Source organism: Podarcis filfolensis (assembly GCF_964270895.1).
Source record: "Podarcis filfolensis genome assembly, chromosome: 5".
Lineage (NCBI taxonomy): Eukaryota > Metazoa > Chordata > Lepidosauria > Squamata > Lacertidae > Podarcis > Podarcis filfolensis.
Genome location: NC_139608.1, coordinates 96,570,248 through 96,592,420, shown reverse-complemented (window position 1 = coordinate 96,592,420; position 22,173 = coordinate 96,570,248). Strand labels below are relative to the sequence as shown.

The 22,173-nt window shown below is 43.0% G+C and overlaps 1 protein-coding gene across 3 annotated transcripts in view; it reads left to right on the top strand.

Annotated features, from left to right (window-relative positions):
- Positions 1 to 22,173, top strand: part of EFCAB6 (EF-hand calcium binding domain 6) — a 101,226-nt gene that overhangs the window by 2,279 nt on the left and 76,774 nt on the right. For all 3 annotated transcript variants that reach the window (XR_014548613.1, XM_083615507.1, XM_083615506.1), the window contains exons 3-7: positions 655 to 875; positions 1,813 to 1,895; positions 8,238 to 8,304; positions 14,238 to 14,374; positions 20,969 to 21,087. Coding sequence is in view for 2 of the 3 variants with exons in the window: in XM_083615507.1 (XP_083471633.1) it covers positions 655 to 875; positions 1,813 to 1,895; positions 8,238 to 8,304; positions 14,238 to 14,374; positions 20,969 to 21,087 (627 nt within the window). In the remaining variant the exon portion in view is untranslated. The remainder of the gene's footprint in view (positions 1 to 654; positions 876 to 1,812; positions 1,896 to 8,237; positions 8,305 to 14,237; positions 14,375 to 20,968; positions 21,088 to 22,173) is intronic.

Genomic DNA, 22,173 nt, shown 5'->3' with positions numbered 1-22,173 from the left:
AGGTAAGAGGGTGTTAATTGGGACTCTTTTCACACCAAGAGGAAAAGTAAAGAGGAAATAAGATCTTCAGGCCTCAAACTGGCTTGAGTTTGCTTTTATCATAGAAAGGCAGGATATAAATATCCAATTACGATTACGATTACGATATCTTTATTGTCATTGTCCCTTGCGGAACAATGAAATTGAAATCGAACAATATAAATAAATAAAATAAAGATATTTCCCAGATGCCTGGTGAAAGGGACTTCCAAAGGGAGTTTCGAAACTTACCTGCTGTGCTTCAAGCTCAAGAGTTGGGGGAGGAACGTGGAGCACTGTATTGCTCAAGGAGGATGGGTCTCTTAGCTAAATGGAGCCTCCTTGTTTAGAGGCAGTCTACTTTTGGATACTAGGTGCTAGGGACCAGCAGTAGATGAGAGCTACTGCCTTCATGTCCTCCTTAAAACTTTCTAGAGGCATCTGCTGCTTTCCTCTGCCGACAACAGAACAGTGGACATGCCCCAATCTCCCCCTGCCTGTTTGGAGCCCTGAAAGGTTCCTACTGCAGAAAAGTCAAACTTAGGTTGATAATGTAGAAGTTGACATGACTTTGTGCTTGGTTTGCTGAAGGAACTATGTACCACAGGCACTATAACTTTATAATATATTTTCTAGCTGCATCTGTCAGTTCTCTCCCTGACCCCACGTTGTCTTCGGTGGATATTGAGCAGATTTTGCTTCAGAAGGCTCTTGCAAAAGAAGATGAACTCAAAAATGCTTTTCAGACAGTTGACGTTGATCAAACCCTGAAAGTCACTAAGGGTGAATTTAGAAGAGTGATTGAAACATTCATTTTACCCCTGACGCAAGAACAGTTTGATGCTTTGCTGGACAAGGTGTGTAGTTTTGTGGGTGTATATAAGCTTTTTCTCAGTTATCAAAGGGCCTAACTGCATGTTGCATTAACTGTATCATTAGGCATAATTAGCAATCACAGCATTGGTTTTTAAAATTAATTGCCATATGTGAGTTAGGAGCAATTGTGATTGTCATGTAGAACTTTTGCGTCAGAATTAGGAATAAACCTATTGGTGCCAGTGTGAGTTTCTCACAGTCTCAGCTGGGAAGGAGGGCTTAAATCTCTCCCTATGGTGTCAATCACACAGGCAGGTACTTAGCTTCTCCCCTGTTGGGAAACAAGCCATGATCTGGCTAGGTATGTCATCTGAACTCAGGTGAGCCACAAGCCAATAACAAACTTCTCTCTCTGCATGCTGTTTTTTCTCTCTGCACACTGAGGTTTTTAAATTGTTGTTATTGAACAAGAGACTCCAGACATATAACTCTCTACCTGCAGCAGGAGATAGTGTAGTCCAGGAAAGGCATTCCCACTTGGATTCTGTTGTGTGTATAAATTTGCTGTGAGTCACAGGCCCAATGGAATTACAAGTTTTCTTGTAAAACATTCTAGCTGTTATGATACTTCCCAATATTAAACGGAAGCAATATGTCAGTAAGAAGCATGGCAAGAAGCAGTCCACTGAAAAGCTTTCTCGAGTGTGTGGTATTACAGAAAGGTGGAATATAAATTATAATAAATAATATTACCGGTGAGCAATTAGAATAACAAATATTTTTATGAAAGAGCTGTGGGCTGTTTGAAAGCATATAACGCATTTGTTGGGAAATGAAAGAATGTAAACAGATCTGAACAAAGACGATTAACTATTTAATTAAATGTTACCTTAATGGAACAATAAGGGAGGAGGCAACATGATGAAAAACAACCGCCACAGAATACCATCCACATTATGTTTCTTTGCATTGAAACAGATTCCGGGCTGTACCAAAGTTGCTGTACCTTATCTTGAGTTCTTGTCGAAGTTTGCCAGACCGGTTAACCACCTCCAAAGGACGTAAGAACTTTTGTTGATTTGAACTAAATTGAACTGTGAAGTTCTGAGATTGGTAGAAGTAGTAATGCCAAACTTCAGGCAGGCCTACACGTCACCAAGAACATGGTGTTGTCAGCGAAAAAGGCAGACCGGTGCCAACTCCCTTCTCCCTCTCAATATCTTATAGTTCAACTTTCCCGGCAATGTCTGGGATATTTCTGGACTGAGAATACTGTGCATCAGTATTCACAGTACTTACAGTAGCCGACCAGGGGGCATACAGGGAGCCTGCAAGCAGAATGGTGGTGTGACATTGCTCTCTTCAGAGGCATACATAAAAACAGCCTTGCTGCATAGGACCCAACAGTCCACCTAGTTCAGAATTCTGGTTAGCCAGATACTGTCTCACAAGCAGGGCACAAGAACAGCGCAGTCTTTAGCATATGCGCCGCCATGGTGCAAAGATCCGCCAAGCACCCCCAAATTTAGTTTAGCCCCCAAATTAATTTATACTGTATTATGCTTATGTCAGACACCACGGTTATGTATGCCTTTATCTCTTGTTTATGAAAGAAGGGAGGAAAAAGAAATTTATTTGCTCATTTATTTACAATACACTTATACTTAAGTATACAACACCATCACACTTACTTGTAAGTATTGTTTAGGCACCTGCTTAGGAGAAACATCAGTCGTGTCAAAGATGCCTTTGACCCTGCTGCTGCATAGCAGCACAGCTCAATACAATACAGTGGTACCTCCAGTTACAAACTTAATTCGTTCCGGAGGTCCGTTCTTAACCCAAAACCGTTCTTAACATGAGGTGTGCTTTCGCTAATGGGGTCTGCCATGCTGCCAGCGCATGACTTCCGCTCGCATCCCGGGACAAAGTTTGCAACCAGGAGCATCTACTTCCAGGTTAGCGGAGCTGGTTACCTGAAGCGTTCGTAAGGAGGACAGTACGTAACCCGAGGTTCCACTGTACGTAACATAATATTTTGATGTAAGAGTTGATTTTGCAAGCACGGCGCCATTGAGAATGACAGGTGCCATCGTTGAGTCAAGTGCCACTGTTGTGAATGACAAGCGCTGGCGTGGCGCGTCTTTGCTAAATGAGCACACAAAGTCGAAAGTAGGTATACATTTTGGTAATACCTAGGTATATATGTATTTTGTTCTTCTAGCTTGAGCAAAATTATTTATTATTTCATAACAGGTAGATAGTTAAGAGCTTAGGCAACTTCAGCGGCGGGCGCCTGGCGCCCCCCAAAATTCGTGCCCGGGTGCCCTGCACCCCTTGCACCCTTGGGTAAAGATGCCCCTGCACAAGAATGAGGCTCCTTCCTTGTTTGCTCCTAGCAGATGATATCGAAGAGGCCTGTTGCCTCTGAGCACTGATGCTTCCTTTAAGCTGCCCTAGCTAATAGCCAGCATTAGACCTACCTTTTGATAGGTTTGACTTACCCAGCTTTAAAGCCATGTGTGACATGGTTTACACATTCAGCAGCAGAAGATTGTCAAGTTATGCACTGGCGGAATAGACTGTACTATTAGACTGCAGGTGGGGAATCAGATTTTTAAGATACTAATAAAAGTTTTCCTTATTCCATCAACTCTATGAAAACTCCATGGAGTTTCCTCTCACTCAACTGTGATGCGGCAGCAGGCTGTCTCTGTGGTCGACAGCATGTGTGGGGCTAATTCCACCAGCTCTGCTGAGAGGGCAGCTCCATCACATGCGTCCTGGCCCTGAACTGCCTTCATTGCAGCTAGTCTTTATGAGAATTAGTATTTGGTGCCTGAGCTGGCTTTTTTCCTCTTCCTTCTCTGTCCTCTTTTCTTTTTGTGCTGTGTCTTCTTGGTGGTCAAGGACTGTCTAGGTTTTAACTGATACTATATAAGCTGGCCTGGGAGCCTTTTGGAAGAATAAAGGGGTGCAAATGCTCTAAATAAATATTCCATGTTATACCAACAAAATCCTTCCCTGTGAGTAGAAACTAACTCCACCCTGCTCCCTGTTGTGCTCTTTTGGATTAAAATAGTTAAGGAGGATTTTATTTTTTAAAAAATGCCTAGGCCTGCACATTTGGGGGTTGAGAATTTAAACATGGCACCTTCCACTTACGCTCTGAAGTGGTGCAGTCCTCTAACACCTAATTCTGCTGCTTGCAAGCTACTGGCCAACACAAATAGCCAATAGTGATTGCACTTGAATTATAGCCACCCCAGGGACAGTGTGCCATGGCCGTGCACCATGGCCATCCCATCTTTCCTGCAAAATGGTCTTGGTTATGGGATGCAGCTGGCCACTTCCGCCTGTACCACAGTTATTTTGTCAGCATAGCCCGCTGTGCTTCAGGACAAACAACTGGCCTTAAGGAGAGTGCTGCAGAGGAGAGATTATCTAAAACAAAAGGCATCTCTTAAGTTTTATGGGATTGGTCCCTTTAGAGCACTGCAGTGGGATCTGTGCTATAGCGTGTTCTCCCTTATAACTTCCAAGACATGGAAGAGCAGGAGGCGGGGAAATCTATTCATTCCCTTTTCCTAGACTTGATCCCAGATGGCTTCAGAGCTTGCTGATGGTACTCCTAAGAAAAACATTGCACCTCTTTATCCGTCTGCCTGATGAAAGAATAATCATGATTGCATTGCGCACAGCACATCTGGGCTGGGCAAGGTAGAACCGACTCACAAAGGACCTTTAAAAAATACTAGCCACAAAGTTGTCACAAAGCTGCAGTGTAAGGCCACTCAAGGCCAGAGGAAGGTCTTAGTAGCCTGGATGTGGCAAGCACACCTTACATTTCATAAGCCACAATCTGATGCAGGAGTTTGGCCCACCGTTTGGCTTGACAAGCGCACATATATTTTTAAGTGCTCTGGAAACTGAATGATGGCAGTGTGTGAGGACCCGAACTTACAGTAGCAGCCCAATAGATTCAGGGTTGTGCACCAGCACCCAGATCTGTGTAATACAGAGAAATTTAGGGAGAGTGGCCCAGGAAATTACACTCCTAGGCGCCTTGACATTCTCAAAAACTAGTTTGAGTGGAGATCTAGATCAGCCTGTAAGGAGAACTCTGCAGTGCTTTGTACGCAGAAGCTGTCATACGGACACAGACACCTGATAACTTTTGTGATCTGTTTATTATTTTAAGTTTCCAGAAGGATAGGCATGTTAGCTTTCTAAAATAATGTATATTTTTGCATTAAAAAAATTACCAAAGTATGAGTATTTAAAATGTGTGATATGAATTCCATTCTCTCCCCCCCCCCAAAAAAAATCCATGCATACATGTTAGTTTGTGGTACCAAGAACAACAAAGATTTATGTATCACTATAAAATACTATCCTTTTTATGATGACATAAGCCTTTCAGATTCAAAGGAGTAGCCCTAGTTATACCCTGATCTACCACTGGAGGGTGATATAGCTGCTGTTTTTTCTGAGACAAGATTTTAGAAAGTGAGTTTAGGACTACAGTACTTTCTGACTTGAGTTACAGCCTATGGCCTTTTTGAAAACCAAATTATCTTGGGCTGCAGAGCATTATGTGCTTAGATAGCACCATATAAATAAGTTTTTGGCAGATAAAATCATTCAGATTCAAAGGGAGGAAGACTCCACCATGAGATGGAAGAGTGACAGAACTTTATCCATTCAGGTTGTCTGCAATCATTTTCAACCTGTTACCTCCAAGGATGTGAACAGGATGCCTGGACGAGTGAAAGAGACCACCTGTCTCCTTGATCCTTGCCTATCCTGGCTTATAAATGTGAGCCAGGCAGGGCTGGGCAATAGGTTTTGTGGGTTGGTGAATACTTCCCTCTGTGAGAGAGTCTTCCTGGACCCACTTAAAGAAGCGATTATTAGGAAATCAGGAATTTAGGTTACAGTGCTACCTCGGGTTACAGATACTTCAGGTTACAGACTCTGCTAACCCAGAAATAGCATTTGGGGAGTGGGACCACATGACGTTCCCTCTGATATGACTGCATCTTAGATGTCCCTGAGCCAAAACCCACTTTTCTTCTAATTGGTGGTAACGCAAAAAGGATTTCTAGAAGAAATGCATTGTATGGTGCCGCGCAGTATGCCTCTGGCATGCTATAGTTTTGGGGTTATATCGGGTTTCTTGGCTTTCACGCCACATCTCCGTGGATCACATCATGTGGCCTTCTCCCCTCTCTGCCTCATTTTCTTTCTGCGGCTGATCCTTCAAAGATCCTTCGCTGCTTGCTCATTGCCCCAACATGTCAACAATGGCGGCAGTGCTGGTGCCAGGCTATTTTGAGCCCTGGGCAAGGCTAACTACTTGGACCCCCAATTGCTAACTTAAGTTTTCAAAAAGAGATGTGTTGTAGGAAAAATGAAAGGCAAAAAACCTTGGAACTACTGCATTTATTTTAAATGGCAAGCCTAAGTAATACAACAAACCTTGATTATCTTTCTGAAATACAAAAGAAAATGTTTTAGCACACAGCTCCTTTTGGATAATCTTGTGAATTCTGATGCTAAAATTTCAGTCTCTTGAAAGTTTCAATTTCAGGCACATCAAAATCTCACTTTGCCTTCCTTTTCCTTTGCAAACGTTGTCCCCAATTCCTTCAGGTCAAGCCCTGATGCTCGGGCATGTTCAACTGATAATAGTTGCCAAGCCAACTAGTCTCCTTAGAGCAGCAGAAACATTCATCACATTATCCAGGAGTTTTTGTTGTAGTGTGAAGAGAAGTCCTCCTTGTGGCGTCATAGACTTTCTGCCCCTCATGCATGGTGGCGGGAGGTGGGGTTAAGATTGCAGGTGTCCATTTTAAAGGAAAGGGTGACGTGTACCAGAGCATGTTTCTCCACCCTCACTACACCCCCCCTTAATGCATATTCTCTCGCCCACTTAGAATCATAGAGTTGGAAGAGACCACAAGGGCCATCGAGTCCAACCCCCTGCCAAGCAGGAAACACCATCAGAGCACTCCTGACATATGGTTGTCAAGCCTCTGCTTAAAGACCTCCAAAGAAGGAGACTCCACCACACTCCTTGGCAGCAAATTCCACTGTCGAACAGCTCTTACTGTCAGGAAGTTCTTCCTAATGTTTAGGTGGAATCTTCTTTCTTGTAGTTTGGATCCATTGCTCCATGTCTGCTTCTCTGGAGCAGCAGAAAACAACCTTTCTCCCTCCTCTATGTGACATCCTTTTATATATATGAACATGGCTATCATATCACCCCTTAACCTCCTCTTCTCCAGGCTAAACATGCCCAGCTCCCTTAGCCGTTCCTCATAAGGCATCGTTTCCAGGCCTTTGACCATTTTGGTTGCCCTCCTCTGGACACGTTCCAGTTTGTCAGTGTCCTTCTTGAACTGTGGTGCCCAGAACTGGACACAGTACTCCAGGTGAGGTCTGACCAGAGCAGAATACAGTGGCACTATTACTTCCCTTGATCTAGATGCTATACTCCTATTGATGCAGCCCAGAATTGCATTGGCTTTTTTAGCTGCCGCGTCACACTGTTGGCTCATGTCAAGTTTGTGGTCAACCAAGACTCCTAGATCCTTTTCACATGTACTGCTCTCAAGCCAGGTGTCACCCATCTTGTATTTGTGCCTCTCATTTTTTTTGCCCAAGTGCAATACTTTACATTTCTCCCTGTTAAAATTCATCTTGTTTGTTTTGGCCCAGTTCTCTAATCTGTCAAGGTCGTTTTGAAGTGTGATCCTGTCCTCTGGGGTGTTAGCCACCCCTCCCAGTTTGGTGTCATCTGCAAATTTGATCAGGATGCCCTTGAGTCCATCATCCAAGTCGTTGATAAAGATGTTGAATAAGACCGGGCCCAAGACAGAACCCTGTGGCACCACTTAGCGGTTTGTTAGCAGGGAGGGAAAAGGCGGTGAGGGAATGGGAGAGCCCTGTAAAGGCTGAGAGGCAGAAAGAGCAGAAGCCAGCACTGCTCTCCGTTTTGCAACAGTCTAAGGATGCTCTGAAATACTTGGGGTGGGAGAGATATAGAAGACAGCAGAGCACACATGTCTTCCTTATTTCTGCCAGGAACAGTTATAAAAGGGAGAGTCCTTGAGATTATAGGTTGGTGACAAGGGGTCTGTGGGCAGCTTTTTCCAAATGGGCAACGTGACACTGGACCCAAGAAACAAACAAGGAGGCAGTGTGGTCCTGTTACTACTGAGTGTGAGATCAGTTAACAGCCCGCTAATGGGGGGCTGCAGTGCACAAACAATGCATAAAACAGAGCCTTGGGGGGGGGGCAGAAAGGCCCTGAATATCTTGCTCTTTGGGGGAGTATGGTGGGCATTGCTGATCTGCAACATTGTTCATGGTAATTTCATTTACCTTTACTTTTATAGATGGAGTAGTGCTGAAGATTCGCGGTCGAGGACGTTGAGTCAGCTAGAATGCCTCTTACGGGAGAAGGTAACACTCAGTCATTTCCCCTGCCCTTGATAGCCAGCCATTACCTGTGGTCACCGCTGAGCTCTCAAGATCTCTCATGTGTACAGAAAACTCAGGGGAAAAGGAAAGTTACCCACCTTTCGTTTTATGCTAAGTTTCGGAAACAGGGAGACTGTCTCGTTGCTTCTGACTTTCCCCAGTGCCTGATGCAAAGTGGGGAGCCAACTCTGCCCCTTTGCATCCTTGTGCCAGCTTGGAAGACACTTGGACCCTTGCTCCTTCCAGGGTCTGGAGTTAATGCCAGAGAACATGGGGCCAGGAAGGCAGTCTGTGTCTGTTTCCACTCTTTGCCCCCCATGAAATGCATTGAGCGCTTGGGGAAAGAGGTCTTCTCAGTGTCGTGCCGGACATCCAGGAACAAGCAGTCTCCAGGAAAAGATTTATGGCTGCCCTTGCACCCACATTTGTGTACCCCAACACTGGGCTTTACTCACCTATGAAACACATTTTGGCCGCCAAAGACAAATCACGCTGGCATAACTCTCCAGGCTTAATAATTAGGCAGGAGGTTTTTGCAGAGGGTTTGCAAGTACAGCTGCGGCATAGCAAGATGGAGCAGCCTTCTTTGCCAAGACGCAGCCTCTCTGGCACGAGCGCTGTGTGAGCCATCTCACCCACATGTATCTCTATCGGATCCAGGTGCCAGCATCTTTCTCTCATGAAGGGTGTCTGTATCTGTCATCCTAGACTGTGTGAGACATTAGCATATCACAGAGCTGTCGGGACAGATTGCATCCAAGACTGTCATTCATTCCTCACTACAGTAAACCCTATCAGTCATCGCTCAAATATAGTTCTTATGGCTGCCATTGCTTTTCTTCTTCTTCTTCTTCATCATATATGTGTGTGTGTGTGTGTGTGTGTGTGTGTGTATATATTCATGCAGCTAACAGGAGAGTAACATTTCCATTTCCCCATGACAAATGAAACAGCCAAGCTATCTTTCTGTTGCAACATTTATGAACAGAAAATATCCCCCATGGCCCCAATTAAGCTTCCAGAAAATTTAATGTATAAGAGCTTGTGTTTATTTATTTATTTGATTAAGGACGATCTAAGATTAAGCTTATATGTAAGTATCTATCTATCTATCTATCATCTATCTATCTATCAGTAGTTTAATACAGGATCTTTTGCAGTTTTAGCATCCTTAAATTGGAAAAAAGGATTAATCCACAAAGTCAAGGAGATGATGCACAGATTTGGACAATCCTGCAGTTGCAAATGTCACCTTGAATATCTTTGGCGGGGGGAGTATTTGCATTGTCAGTGTACAGATGCTCACCAGCCCATCAGATAGATATGTATGTCACTCTTTTAGACTGCAGGTAGAACAGCACAATGAAGGGATGCAGAAGTTGCATCTTCTGTGCTAAACTTGTCTCCAGGAATTCTCCAGCTGGGGGACTGAATGAATGGATGCTCTTAAACCCCTTTCAAATCCCAGCTTCAAGACTAGAACAGCAGTCCATCTATTAGAGTTTCCTTTATAAGCAGCTTGGGACAGATCCCTCGTGTGCTAGTGTACTCTGTGGCAGAGGTGGGGAACCCCAGGCCTTGGGGGCCAGTGCAGCCCTTGAAACCTCTTGAGGGGACAGGCATGAACAGACTGGTTACTGTACCATGAAACATTTCACAGTTCATCTGAATTGGGCCTCTATTCCTTTACAATGCTGTACCCTCAACCTAAAGAAGTCCTCTGCACGTAGGTGCCAACTTACGCTTTCTATTAAGGCATTGCAAATACCTCTCCAAACAGGAATGGTTATTTTTTTTCCTACAGCAAGTACAGAAAAGAGGGACTGGCCCTGTGGGTGGGATGGTGAAAAAGTTCCATAAGGTGGAAAAAGTTCCATAAAGACAGAATGGTTGAAAGTTCTTTTCTTTTTCATCCATGTGATGCTCTCCTGCTCACCCACCATGCAGAGAGTGCAGCCACCAACAGTAAAATATCAACTACAATTTAACTTCATCTAGATTGTGTCCCTTATTTTTTTAGGAATTCCCTTCATGGTTTGCAGGCTCACAGAACCTCTACCCAGCCCTCACCCAACAAGGTCTTGTCTACCAACAAGGCGTTTGATATCCCTTCCTCTCTTTTTGCCATGTCAGACACACGTAAAACCCAATGCATTTAGTAATATTTATTTATTAGACTTCTATGCTGCCCTTCTAAGGATCACAGCATAAAAACACAATATATTGTTTAATTAGCCAAAGGCCTGGGAGAAGAAGAATGTTTTTGCCTGGTGCCTAAAGATATGTAATGATGGCACCAGGCAAGCTTCTCTGGGGAGCAAACTGCAGAAAAGGCTTGTTCTCATGTTGCCATCCTCTGGACTTCTCACAAAGGATGTGCATGAAGAAGGGCCTCAGATGATGACTGCAGGGTCTGGATCAGTTCATATGTGGAGAGGTGGTCCTTGAGAGGTTTTACCACCCCCTCTTTCCAGGAGACATTACTCACCTCCCTGGCCCAGCCAGCTGTCCCCTCCCTGCTACTTTTTATCAGCCAATAGGGGCAAGGGTCCAGAGTACAAGTGGTCACTCTGTCCAGTCCAAGCGCTGCTCCACATCCTCCGGCCTTACTAACTGAAACTCACCCAACACAACCGGACTAGACAGTGCCTGAGATTCATCTGCTGTAACAGCAGAGTCAGGATTCCAGTGGATGCAAGCAATTTCATGCTCAAAATGCTTTGCAAACAAGTCACAGTGAGCTACCATCATTTCTGTCACCTCCTTCGAGCCAGACAGAAAAAGGCTCTGCACTATCCAGAAAAACCTCTGCTGGATGACCCAATGAGGATGTAATGGAGGCAGCAAAGTATGCCTTCTTTGCCATGCCTTCACTGCCACTAGGTAGACTCGAGGATGAGCCCTCGCTAGTGTAGTCAGATGCAGTTAGTGGGTTCTATTCACCTGTCTTATTTTTAGCCTTTAACATGGTTAGCATCAGGGGATCTCATTAGCATTACACTAGCCAGGCACTCGGGACACGGGTGGCACTGTGGTCTAAACCACTGAGCCTCTTGGGCTTGCTGATCAGAAGGTTGGCAGTTCGAATCCCCGCGACGTAAAGTGAGCTCCTGTAGCTTTGTCCCAGCTCCTGCCAACCTAGCAGTTCGAAAGCACGCTTAAAAGTTCAAGTAGATAAATAGGTACCGCTCCGCTGGGGAAGGTAAACGGCATTTCCGTGTGTTGCTCTGGTTTTGGTGTTCCATTGCGCCAGAAGCGGCTTAGTCATGCTGGCCACATGACCCGGAAAACTATCTGCGGACAAACGCTGGCTCCCTCGGCCTGTAGAGCAAGATGAGCACCGCAACCCCAGAGTCATCTGCGACTGGACTTAACTGTCAGGGGTCCTCTACCTTTATAGCAGGGCATTCACAGATGTAATAAACAGCAGCATGTGAAGAAGTAAATATCTTACAATCAACACAAGGCCCTTTTGAACTTCCAGAACAACATAAAGTAGACGGGGCTTGGCTTTCGCATCACCATCACTCAGTCTCCACCCCCATCCCGCTCCCCCGTTAATTATTTTTTTCTTTTCATTTTATGTTTATGAGGATTTGAAAATAATTTAATTCTTTCCTATCTGGTTTGGCCTATCTTTACCAGCTGGTAAATAGGAAACGTTCGCTGTCGGAAGCCAATCCTCTGCAGAGTGTAAACAGATGGAATCAATATAAAGTGACAAGTTAGACTGTGCTACTGAGAATATGGAGCCAAAACTAAGAGCATAACAGTCTCAGTACTTATTTTGTTCCAATTCATTTGGTGCTGAATAGCACTTCATGTGTGCACAGCTGTGCCCTTCCATGGTGTGTGTGTGTGTGTGCATGCACACATTGGGGGGGGGGGGAATCTTTATTTCAGTGTTGATGGGGACAATTCCAAGGGAAAAAACTTTTAATTAAAGATTTTGTACAAAGTGGCCTAGACGTAGAATATAAGGGATAATGAGGCATAGATGTATTTATTGCTCAGAAACATCATTTCTTTTTCTTTTTCACGTACTTAACAATAGAAAAACATCAACCTCAGTCCTTTGCATGGGGTTGAAAGCCCTTCAGATTAAAGTATGCTTGCTGCCGATCACTCACCTTGTAAGAGCAGTCTTCTTGTGTGAATGCTGCTTGTGCATAGTGGGGAATCACATTAGAAGCGCAGGGTGTTCCTAGATCTACAGAAAAAATGGGGCTGTCTTGGTGTAGGGAGAGAGGGTTCCATGTGTCTTCTCTTTACATGACTTGAGGAAACCCACTGGATGCTTTTTGCATTGGATTGACAGCATTATTGGTTAACATTGACTTGACAAAGTCCCGGCATGTAGCAAGAAGTGATCTGTTATTTGCTGTTTCAGTGAGGAAGAGCTTCACTGGACTCACAGAGCATTCTCTACCCCATAGAAAAGCATTGGACAGGCCTGGCACAAATGGATTTCTCTATTTGTGCCTCAAAGCACCAGACTCTGTTTTGCCAGTGAATGGCCCCTGGATGCCCTGAGTCTAGTTCTATTTAATTGCAAACATTCATTCATTCTTTTATGGAACTTTATGAACTTCAAAAAAGCACTTCCTATCCCTAATCCTAATATATAGATAAAATCAGCATAATTTAAAAGCAAGTGCACATAATTGAATTATGTGTCTGGATAGGTTTGCTGTTATAAAGTTTTTAGTAGGCATCTAAAATATTATAATCAAGGTGTCAAATGTTAATGGAATAATAGTTGATGTATGGAATCTGTGAACTAGCCAGGGATCCATAGGGGCTCCGGTGGAATAATCATGGGTGACTTTAAGCCACAGAAGTTGTAGGCATCTGCATGCACAAGAATTCTTTCCCCCCACCTTCCCTGATGTGTGAAGACATGGGTTTTTAACTCTTCTTCCAGAAAGGTTTTTCTTTAAGTAACAGGCATGTATCTCCCTTCTGACACTTCATTTGCTCATGTCCAGTATCCTTTATTAGGCATAGCAAACCACACATTATCAAACAGACACCGTATACAAATTGTGCAAAATACGAGCTCAATTTGCTCATATCTTTAAGACATGGATGTGACTTCAGGTTGCAGATCGTTCTTTCAAACAACCAGCCCCTGAATGTACCTGTGAAATGTTGGATGGCATGGCATATTTAAGCAAGGATTTTACTTGCAAACAGAGTGAGATTGAAATAGAAATTGTATGTAAAGATAAGTATAACCACATCTTATGCTTTGGATAGGCTCTTCTCAGTATATTGCTAAAATTCCCAGACCCAGTTTTGTTCAGGTAGAAAAAGAAAAAAGGAATGCAAATTTCAAAGATTTCATCTTTAGTACAGTTTTGTTTTGTTGCTGTTTTTATTATTATAAAAAAACCCATGACACCCCCTTTCCCTCTTTCGTAGAAAGTATGTTCATTCTGCCCAATGCTGAATACTAATAAATTGCCAATATTTAGTACAACTAACCACACCTTTAAAATATGCTGAGCCCCTCCTCCGACCATCTTAACACGTTTCCTTTTCAGCATATATCTAGGTTTCAGTAGCTGAACAAAAGTATCGTTTATGTACTGCTCAACAGCAATGAATATGGTTTGAAATGAATCTATACTTTTGAAAGTGATTTTTGACTTTCCCAAATATCATTTAGAGAGAACATTACCTTCATAACATCTGTTAAAGGCAAAGTGTCTTTTCTCATATTTGAGAGTGAAATCTGAAAGACCGTGGTATGCAGTTTGAGGGGTGTGTGTGTGTGTGTGTGTGTGTGTGGAGGTGCATTTTCTGAAAGAGAAAAAAAATGATAGCACACTTCTCCATCACCTGAACCACAGCTTCTATCGCTAACCATTTGCTTTTTATTTTAACACGAATCCTTTGAAAACGCTGAATAGATTTCCAAAAAGCTGAAACGCTTTATCAAGACATGTAGACTTTTTGACTACAATCAAAATGGGCAGATACAGCGTCACGAGCTGAGAAGAATTATCGAGGTCAACTGCTTCAAGATGACGGATTGTGAGTATGATAAGTAAGTAAAGAACAAGTGAAGGATTCCTGGGAAGCCATTGCGGGGAAACTATATTAAGGCTGCAGTGCAGAACTATACTTCTTGCAGCAGGTTGATCGCATTTTCCTTTCTATGCTATTAGTGATAATTAGGGACTAGACCATAGAAGCTCGTCGAGGCCTTAATGGGGCAGTGTGTTCCCCCCCCCCCCCATTCACACTCTCCCATTCGCCAGACCCTCAATGGAAGGCACAAGTCAGTTGGTGAAGTCCCTTGCATTGTGCTGCTTAAAGTCCCTTTTAATCTACTTCTGCCTCTTGCTGGCTGCTTCACATGCATCTTTGGCAGGGGTCAGCAAACTTTTTCAGTCCACTGTCCCTCAGACCTTGTGGGGGGCCGGACTATATATATATTTTTGGGGGGGGGGAGAAGAATGAATTCGTATGCCCCAGAAATAACCCAGAGATGTATTTTAAATAAAAGGACACATTCTACTCATGTAAAAACACGCTGATTCCTGGACCGTCTGCAGGCCAGATTTAGAAGGCGATTGGACTGGATCCGGCCTCCTGGCCTTAGCTTGCTTACCCATGATCTTTGGCCTCTCTCCTTCTGGGGTCTGCATACTGCACATATTAAACAAAACCCCACTTTGTTCTCCTCTGTGTAATCGACTCTCCAAGGCAGGGGTTGTGTGAATATTGCCCAGAATCCCTTCAGCCAGTCAATCACAGCATTTCAGGTGGAACACTCTACAAAGATCATGAAATGCTGTGACCATGAGTGCCTGGCAGTGAACGAGTCTAAGAGATGTCTAAAAAGCAAGCAGCAGCGACCATGGCAGAGCAGCTCAGCCCATTGGGCTTCACCGAGGGAGGGAGGGGGTTACACTGACTTGTTATGGAGCTTGTGAAGGGTAGCGAGAGTGGAGACCAGAATGGAATGAGAGAGGCTCCACTGCCCTCCATGGGAGATTAGCAACCAAACCCAATTATCACATATGCTGGCTAGTTAGCTTGAGAAAGGGCTAACGCCACAGACAGTGTTGCTGATAAACATATATTCAGACCATAGAAATACAGTTGGTAGAGACGGCTCTGTGTGATGTCATTTCCCCTGGAGAGGAAGGAGCATATAGTACTTCCTGTTCCTCTCTCTCTTCCTTTGACCACTGTTGGATGTAGACGTGCCTCCACTTGCTCCAGCTTTAGGTACATGCCAGAAGCTATATTTATGCTGTAAATATAAGTATTTTGACTGCATAGTTTTTACTTCTGCCATTGCTGTGAATTAATGCAAGATTAAAAATTATAAGCGGGGTAAGAAGGGGGAAGCCAGCTTCCTTCATTAGTTGGACTTGCTCAAAACAAGGTTTTACAACCTAATTCCTATGCTTTTGATTCTGCTGCCAAGGATGGGATTTTGAAACTCTATTCAATCCCCACACATGAGCTCCTGGAGGGAGAAATTGCAACTGATATATTTTCTCCTACCCAATAAAACCCATCCCACACCCCCATTGATTGTTAGTAAACTCTCCTTGAGTCACCATGGCAGACTGGGAGTGCAACACTCAGGCCCTTGTTGTTGTAACTTCTTCTTCCCTGGGTGGAGCCAGGCTGTTTGGGGCCCTAGGCAAGGCTACCTACTTGCGCCCCAAGCAAAACACGTGTCTTGTAGGGAAAAAAGAGAAACACAAAGCTTGAAACTGCTAAATTTATTTTAAATTGCATTTTCCTTTACAAAATGTTCCCAGCAGTTTCTTCAGGTCAAGCCCTGATGCTTGGGCACGGTCAGCTGATAATACTTCCCAAGCCAACTAGTCTCTTTTGCAACGTTGTTGAGTGTATGCAAGCTTTTACAAGTTTGCGCTTCGAGAAACTGTGTTCACCGCTTGCCACTGGCATGGGAAGAAGTGTGAGAAGGATCCAGAGCATCAGAAACATTCAGCACATTATGCAAGAGTTTTTGTTGTAGTACGAAGAGAGGCCTTCCTTATAGCTGCATAGACTTTGGAAGTCTTTGAGCTATTGTTATAAGTTCGCAGCACAGATCTTCAGCATCAATATATTTGTTTCTATTGTTCAGAAATGATTTTTCCAAATTCTCATATGTCTTAAGTAAATCTTCAGTAGATTTTTTGTTGTCACTGTATATGCCATACAGGAAGACAAAGAAGGAATTATATTGTGGTAGCTTTTGGAATCCCTCTCCAACAGATTGTATGGCCATGTCTACGTAAGTCAGCTTGTTGGAAACCTACTTTGATAGACCTGATTTAAGTTTCTAAATGATCAGTATTCCTCTCATGTGAAGACAGAATTCCTCTCATGTGAAGACAGAATTGCTCCAATGTTCTTCCAGTCTTTTGAACCTGCTTCTTGTAGTGTTGATGCACTATTTATTATTATTATTTTTTTGCTGAAAGACCTACAGCAAAAACAAGAAGCCACATCTTTTGAGGTTGACTGTATCAACCACTGATGGCACACTTCTTCACCATTTGCTAGTCTCCTCTTGTAGCGTATAAGAGAAAATATTCTGGTCTTTTGGGAAACCTGCTGTGGTCCATGTTGCATTATAAAATGTCACAAATTATCTCTGCAATAGTTAGGCCAGTTAGCAGGGTCTCTGTAATTCAGGTCAGGCACAATACCATCTTCTTTTGCAGATGTTGCAGTACTTTCACTTTTCTTGACATCCTCTTTTTTCCTTGGTCTGTTTTCCAGAAATATCTCCAATTTGTGAAACTTCTATCTTAGAGTTTATATCGTTCTCAGTAGGAGCACACATTCAACTCCCTCAGTGCTGGTTTCAACAAGTATATAGTCATATTTTTGTTCTTCAATTGCTTTCTGTGCACAAAGGTATTTCAAGAAGAACCTCTCTTGCTTTGCTTGCTCCTTCGCTTTTTCTGCCTATCATTTGCAGTACTGAGCTCCAGCCATATCTCACTAGAAAAATGAATACATTTTCTAGATAAGATTAAGATGTGACTGAAAGATTAAAAACTAAGTGTATTTTCACTTTGTGCATATGTGTAATACAACATCAATCAACTTGATGGTCTATCTATTACATATATACATAAAAACAATTCTAATGTATGGATTACTTAAAAAATGATAACATTCTTCAAAACATAAGCAAAAGTAAAACATTATCAGAAACTTAGAAAATATAACACAAATAATCTGTGTAAAACTGTGGCCCTCCAAGGTCAGTACTGGGCCCTAAGTGACTGCCTAGTTGGCCTAACACAACTGCGTTGGCCCTGATCCCCTCTCCCCTCCCCAAAGAATATTGGGAACTAGTTTGTTAAGAATTCTGGCAGGTGCAGTTCTGTGAGGATGAAAGTATAATTCCTAGGACTCTTTGGGAGAACTTGTGTACTTTAAATGTGTGTTTGTAGTACTTTAAATATATAACGTTGCAGAAGGAGAGAGGGAAATCGGTGGCTGCCATTTTCAAAGTACAAGAATAAGCAAAACTGAATTCTGCAAACAGTACATTTTGCAAAATGGGTAGAGCTGCACGGTTCTGTTTTGCTTAATTTATTCTGCAGGGTTGTTTTTGCTGTTGCTGCTGCTGTTGTTATTATGATGATGTCAGGTGAAGCCCCAAGCACCTGGAATCTTCTTCAGGCACCCTGCAGGCATTGGCCACCTACTTAGGGCTAGTCTCTTGCTGCTCCTTTTCCGTTTTGTTTTTAACGAAAGCTCTGTTCTTCTCCCAGTACCGCATTTGATGCTTTCCTGGCCCTGCATTCCTGAGGAACTTCAGCTATGCACACAGTCTTGCCTAAGAAGATGCTGGAGGGTTTGGGTGGTTAGATTGTTTGCATGTGGTGTTGGCTTGCTTTTGCTGTCACAATCACTCAGAGAGACAGCCGGGGGAAAGTGGGGAGTTTCAAATGGTCTGATGGTGTTACTGGAGGTGCGGCCTGCACATGATTGTGAAGGAGGGGAGTTTTACATTTAAGAAGAGACAGGATCAGGTTTGGGTCCTGAGGGATATGTGTATAGTATAAAAACTTTAGGCAGTATTATGGGCCATAGTGAACAAGGCTAATAAAGTGGTCCTGTGGTTGTAGAATAAATAAGATATTATTATTATTATTATTATTATTATTATTATATTAGAGTGGAGTGTAGAACTCCCACCTCCTGTGTACGGTGGTACCTTGGTTTAAGAACAGCTTAGTTTATGAACAACTTGGATTAAGAACGCTGCAAAAGTAGATGCTTTGGTTTGTGAACTTTGCCTTGGAATAAGAACATGTTTCGCTTCCTGTTGAGTGTGTTCCATTTGTAAATTGAGTCCCCTGCTCCTATGGGAAAGCACGCCTTGGTTTAAGAACGCTTTGGTTTAAGAACAGACTTCCGGAACGGATTAAGTTGGTAAACCAAGCTACCACTGTACTAGTGTTCTGTTTGCCATGAAGGATGTTTTGTTTACACAAGGGCAGAGCATTTGGAAGTGGCATATTCTGTCTGTCTGAAGTGGCACAGCCCATTCTACTGCCTCATTCCCACTTCATGCTTCCACAGGTGTAAATCCAGGCTCAGGTATGGAATGAGTGAGGGCAGATTTCTAGGAGGAGTCCAAAAATGTCTCTACATTTGTAGAATGAAAGTTTAATTTATATGCTGGTTGTGCTTTCAAGTAAGTGGTTATTTGAGCAGGATGTATTCTCCTGGAGTTCAGAATGACTTTCATTTGGGAGGTCCATGGAGATTTAATAAGCTGCAGTTGGAGAAACACTGAGTTGGATACAAGCCTACAGGAAAAATGAAAGAAATTAGATGGACAATTTATTTGTTTTCCTTTGCTCTAAATATTTTATATCTCTCATTACCACCAACCTCAAAACCAATTTTAGTCCATCTTTACTAGCTGGGTTTGCTTGTTTGATGTGCCTCTTTTTCTGTATGCTTGGGATGTTCTCCAGAATTTGATCAGAACAAAATAGCCCAGTTTTATAATTTGGTACGTGAAATTACAGAACAGAAGCAACACTTTTCTAAAGCAGGCCAGTGGAAAACAACAAAACGTGGCTTTATTTGACAATAAATCTTGTGCTTGGCATTGCATGCTGGGATGTGATAAATCTGTTTGAATGTCACTACATCAACAGTAGTGAGTACCATCATAAAAAAGATCACAAATTTTTATTTAGAGCATTTAAAGCTGAATAAAAATGATGAAATTTATTCTCTGGAGATGTGTAACATTTATGTATGAAACAACAAACGATTCATCTTTGGCGGATGGTAGTTCATTTGGAATTATGCTCATGGAACCTGCAAGGGGCAGAGGAGGCAAGGAAGCTTTTCAGCAGAACCTTCTCAACTTTCTCTCCTGAAATCACCCTTTTGATTAAAGGGACTCAGGGCAACCCCTTTATTCTATATTACTTTTGAATCCAGGCCTTTTTTGATGGCTCCGGCTCAGAGGTTTTACAGCAGGGAGAAGATGGGTGGTAGTGTAGGATGATCATTCTTTCTAGCAGCAAACTTGGGTTTAGTTCCTTCCAGTTGGGAAATAAACTCCCTGGGTACCCAGAATTACATATACTTGTTCTTTACAAAGTTCTGTTTTTCTTTTAATTTACAACAACAACCATTGAAGGAAAATGAGAGGTGGGGGCAGGTCTAAAGAAATCAGAAGTCAGGGAGGGCGTAATATGATTACTGTGGAGGGACTGTTCAGTTTTCCCCAGCCCTTATGCTGCATGAGTCTAAGGATTAATTATATGACTAAGAGCAATTGAAACACTGAATGTTTGTATGTTAGTTAAAAACACTCAGTGGAAGGTCGGGTGGGGGGTGGGTGCGGCAATGGACCTACTCAAGCCCCTGACAATGTATAGTAAATGTCCAGGACTGGGAGGTCTGTAGTCCCCGAGGGTTAAAAAATTCTCACTGTACAACACACTGTATTTTATATGTCTATAAAATGAAGAGGAACAAAATATGCCCTGTATCCCCTTGCTGAAGTTCACATCACTACACTTAGAAGTGGTGGAATGGCAGTGCTCACCTGACATGTGAACGGTCCTGTTACTGACTGGGTGGGAGAGGTTGGTGCTGTGCAAATACCCTGGCAGGAGTACTGGATTAGCTCCGCCAATGCATTTGCACTGCTCCAACCTCACCGTCACCTCGCCTATTGAGAATTGCCCATTGAAACCAATGGAGATAGGTTACACGTGTGTGCGCACCCCACTGCCACAAAGCCACAAATGCGGAAAAATCTCCCAGTGGAGGAAACTCCCAAAGCAGCCCCATGGGACTGAGCATGAAATGCTGGCTGACTGTTGGGGAGCGAGAGAAAAGGGAAACTGTGACGGGGTAGAGGGAGAGAATGGAATGGTCAGAACCTTGACCAGAAGCTGCCCCCCCCCCGGGCAGCTGTTTTTGTAGGGCCCCATTTGTCAAAGTGCAGTCCGGGCACTGCTACAAAATGAACCACCAAGGGAAATGGTTGAGTGACGGCATATAAATATATTTTTAGACATATATTTAAATAAGTGTGAATATTTCATGTTTGTTCTCCCGTATATTACTGTGGATGGTTCACATTTAGAATTTTTTGTCTTGTCTTTGTCTTTAGGTTGTGGAATCGCTACTGTGTGTCTCGAACAAATACACTGAGTTACAAAGAGTTTTTGCAGTTTCTTGGCATAAACTTGGACAAAAAAAAGAAAAAAGCTACAGAAAGCGAAGAATCAGGTAGGCATTTTTAGGTGAATAGGGGCACAACCTTCTCCCCCATTCATGCTTTCAGGAAGATGAGATTAATATCTGAAATATAAGCAGCTATGGTATTTGGAATAAGGAAGCTGTACAACATGCTCTGTACATTTGGATAAAGCTCTGACAAGAAGAACAGCCCTTTAAACCAGTGGAGTTAACATTTTCAGCACATGTACACATTGGTGTGCGTTCCATGGTCTGTGACCCTGAGTTCCCTTCTGAGTTTTCCAAGCATTATGGCCATCCCAGTGGGATCTACCAGTTTCCATCCCCAAACTGAGGTCCCCTTATCACTAAGGTTGCAAACCTGTATCTAGCTGTCATCAATTCAGACTGCAGGCTGGGATCTCATATTTCTTCTACCTACAGAAAAAAAATGTATTACACATAGAAAACCAACAGTTAGGAAGAATGCTCGGCTCAGTGTATCTCTGACACCTGGTTCTCTATGTGGAATGGACTTTTTTCTATAAAGCAGCATTTAGTCATGCAAACCTACTAATACAGTCTGAAATGCTACAATCCATTCACAGGTTTCCCAGCTCAGTGAGAACTGCTGCCCCCTGCTTCACATGCACCTTGTGGAAACCATTTCTGAAAAACGAATCATTAATGTGCTTCATTTTATTATGCAGAATATTGCGGTCATTGGTATACATACAATACAGCTCCTTACGAGCACAGAATTAGTCAAAATACCTGCAACCAAAAAACAGCTTCTTCCATTGTCAGCAGGCGCACAACAAATTTATGTATTTTCATGAGCATGTGCTTCAATAGCCTCAGGGCTTAGTTTGTGCTTGCAAGAGGAAACCTGTTTTGAGAACCAGGGTTTAGTACTTGGAGATGTGAAGTTATAAGAGGATAGAATGTTTCTTGCCATATGCACCTCTGAGTGACCATGAACCAACCTTGCATCCTGACTGGGTTCATTGAAGATAGGGGGCTTTCATTAGTAGCAGTAATAGTAGCAGCAGCAGCAGCAATAAAACTATATAGGCCATTTCACATACAATCAACAATTTTACAACTACCCTGCAGTGCTGGCCAGTTTTATTATAA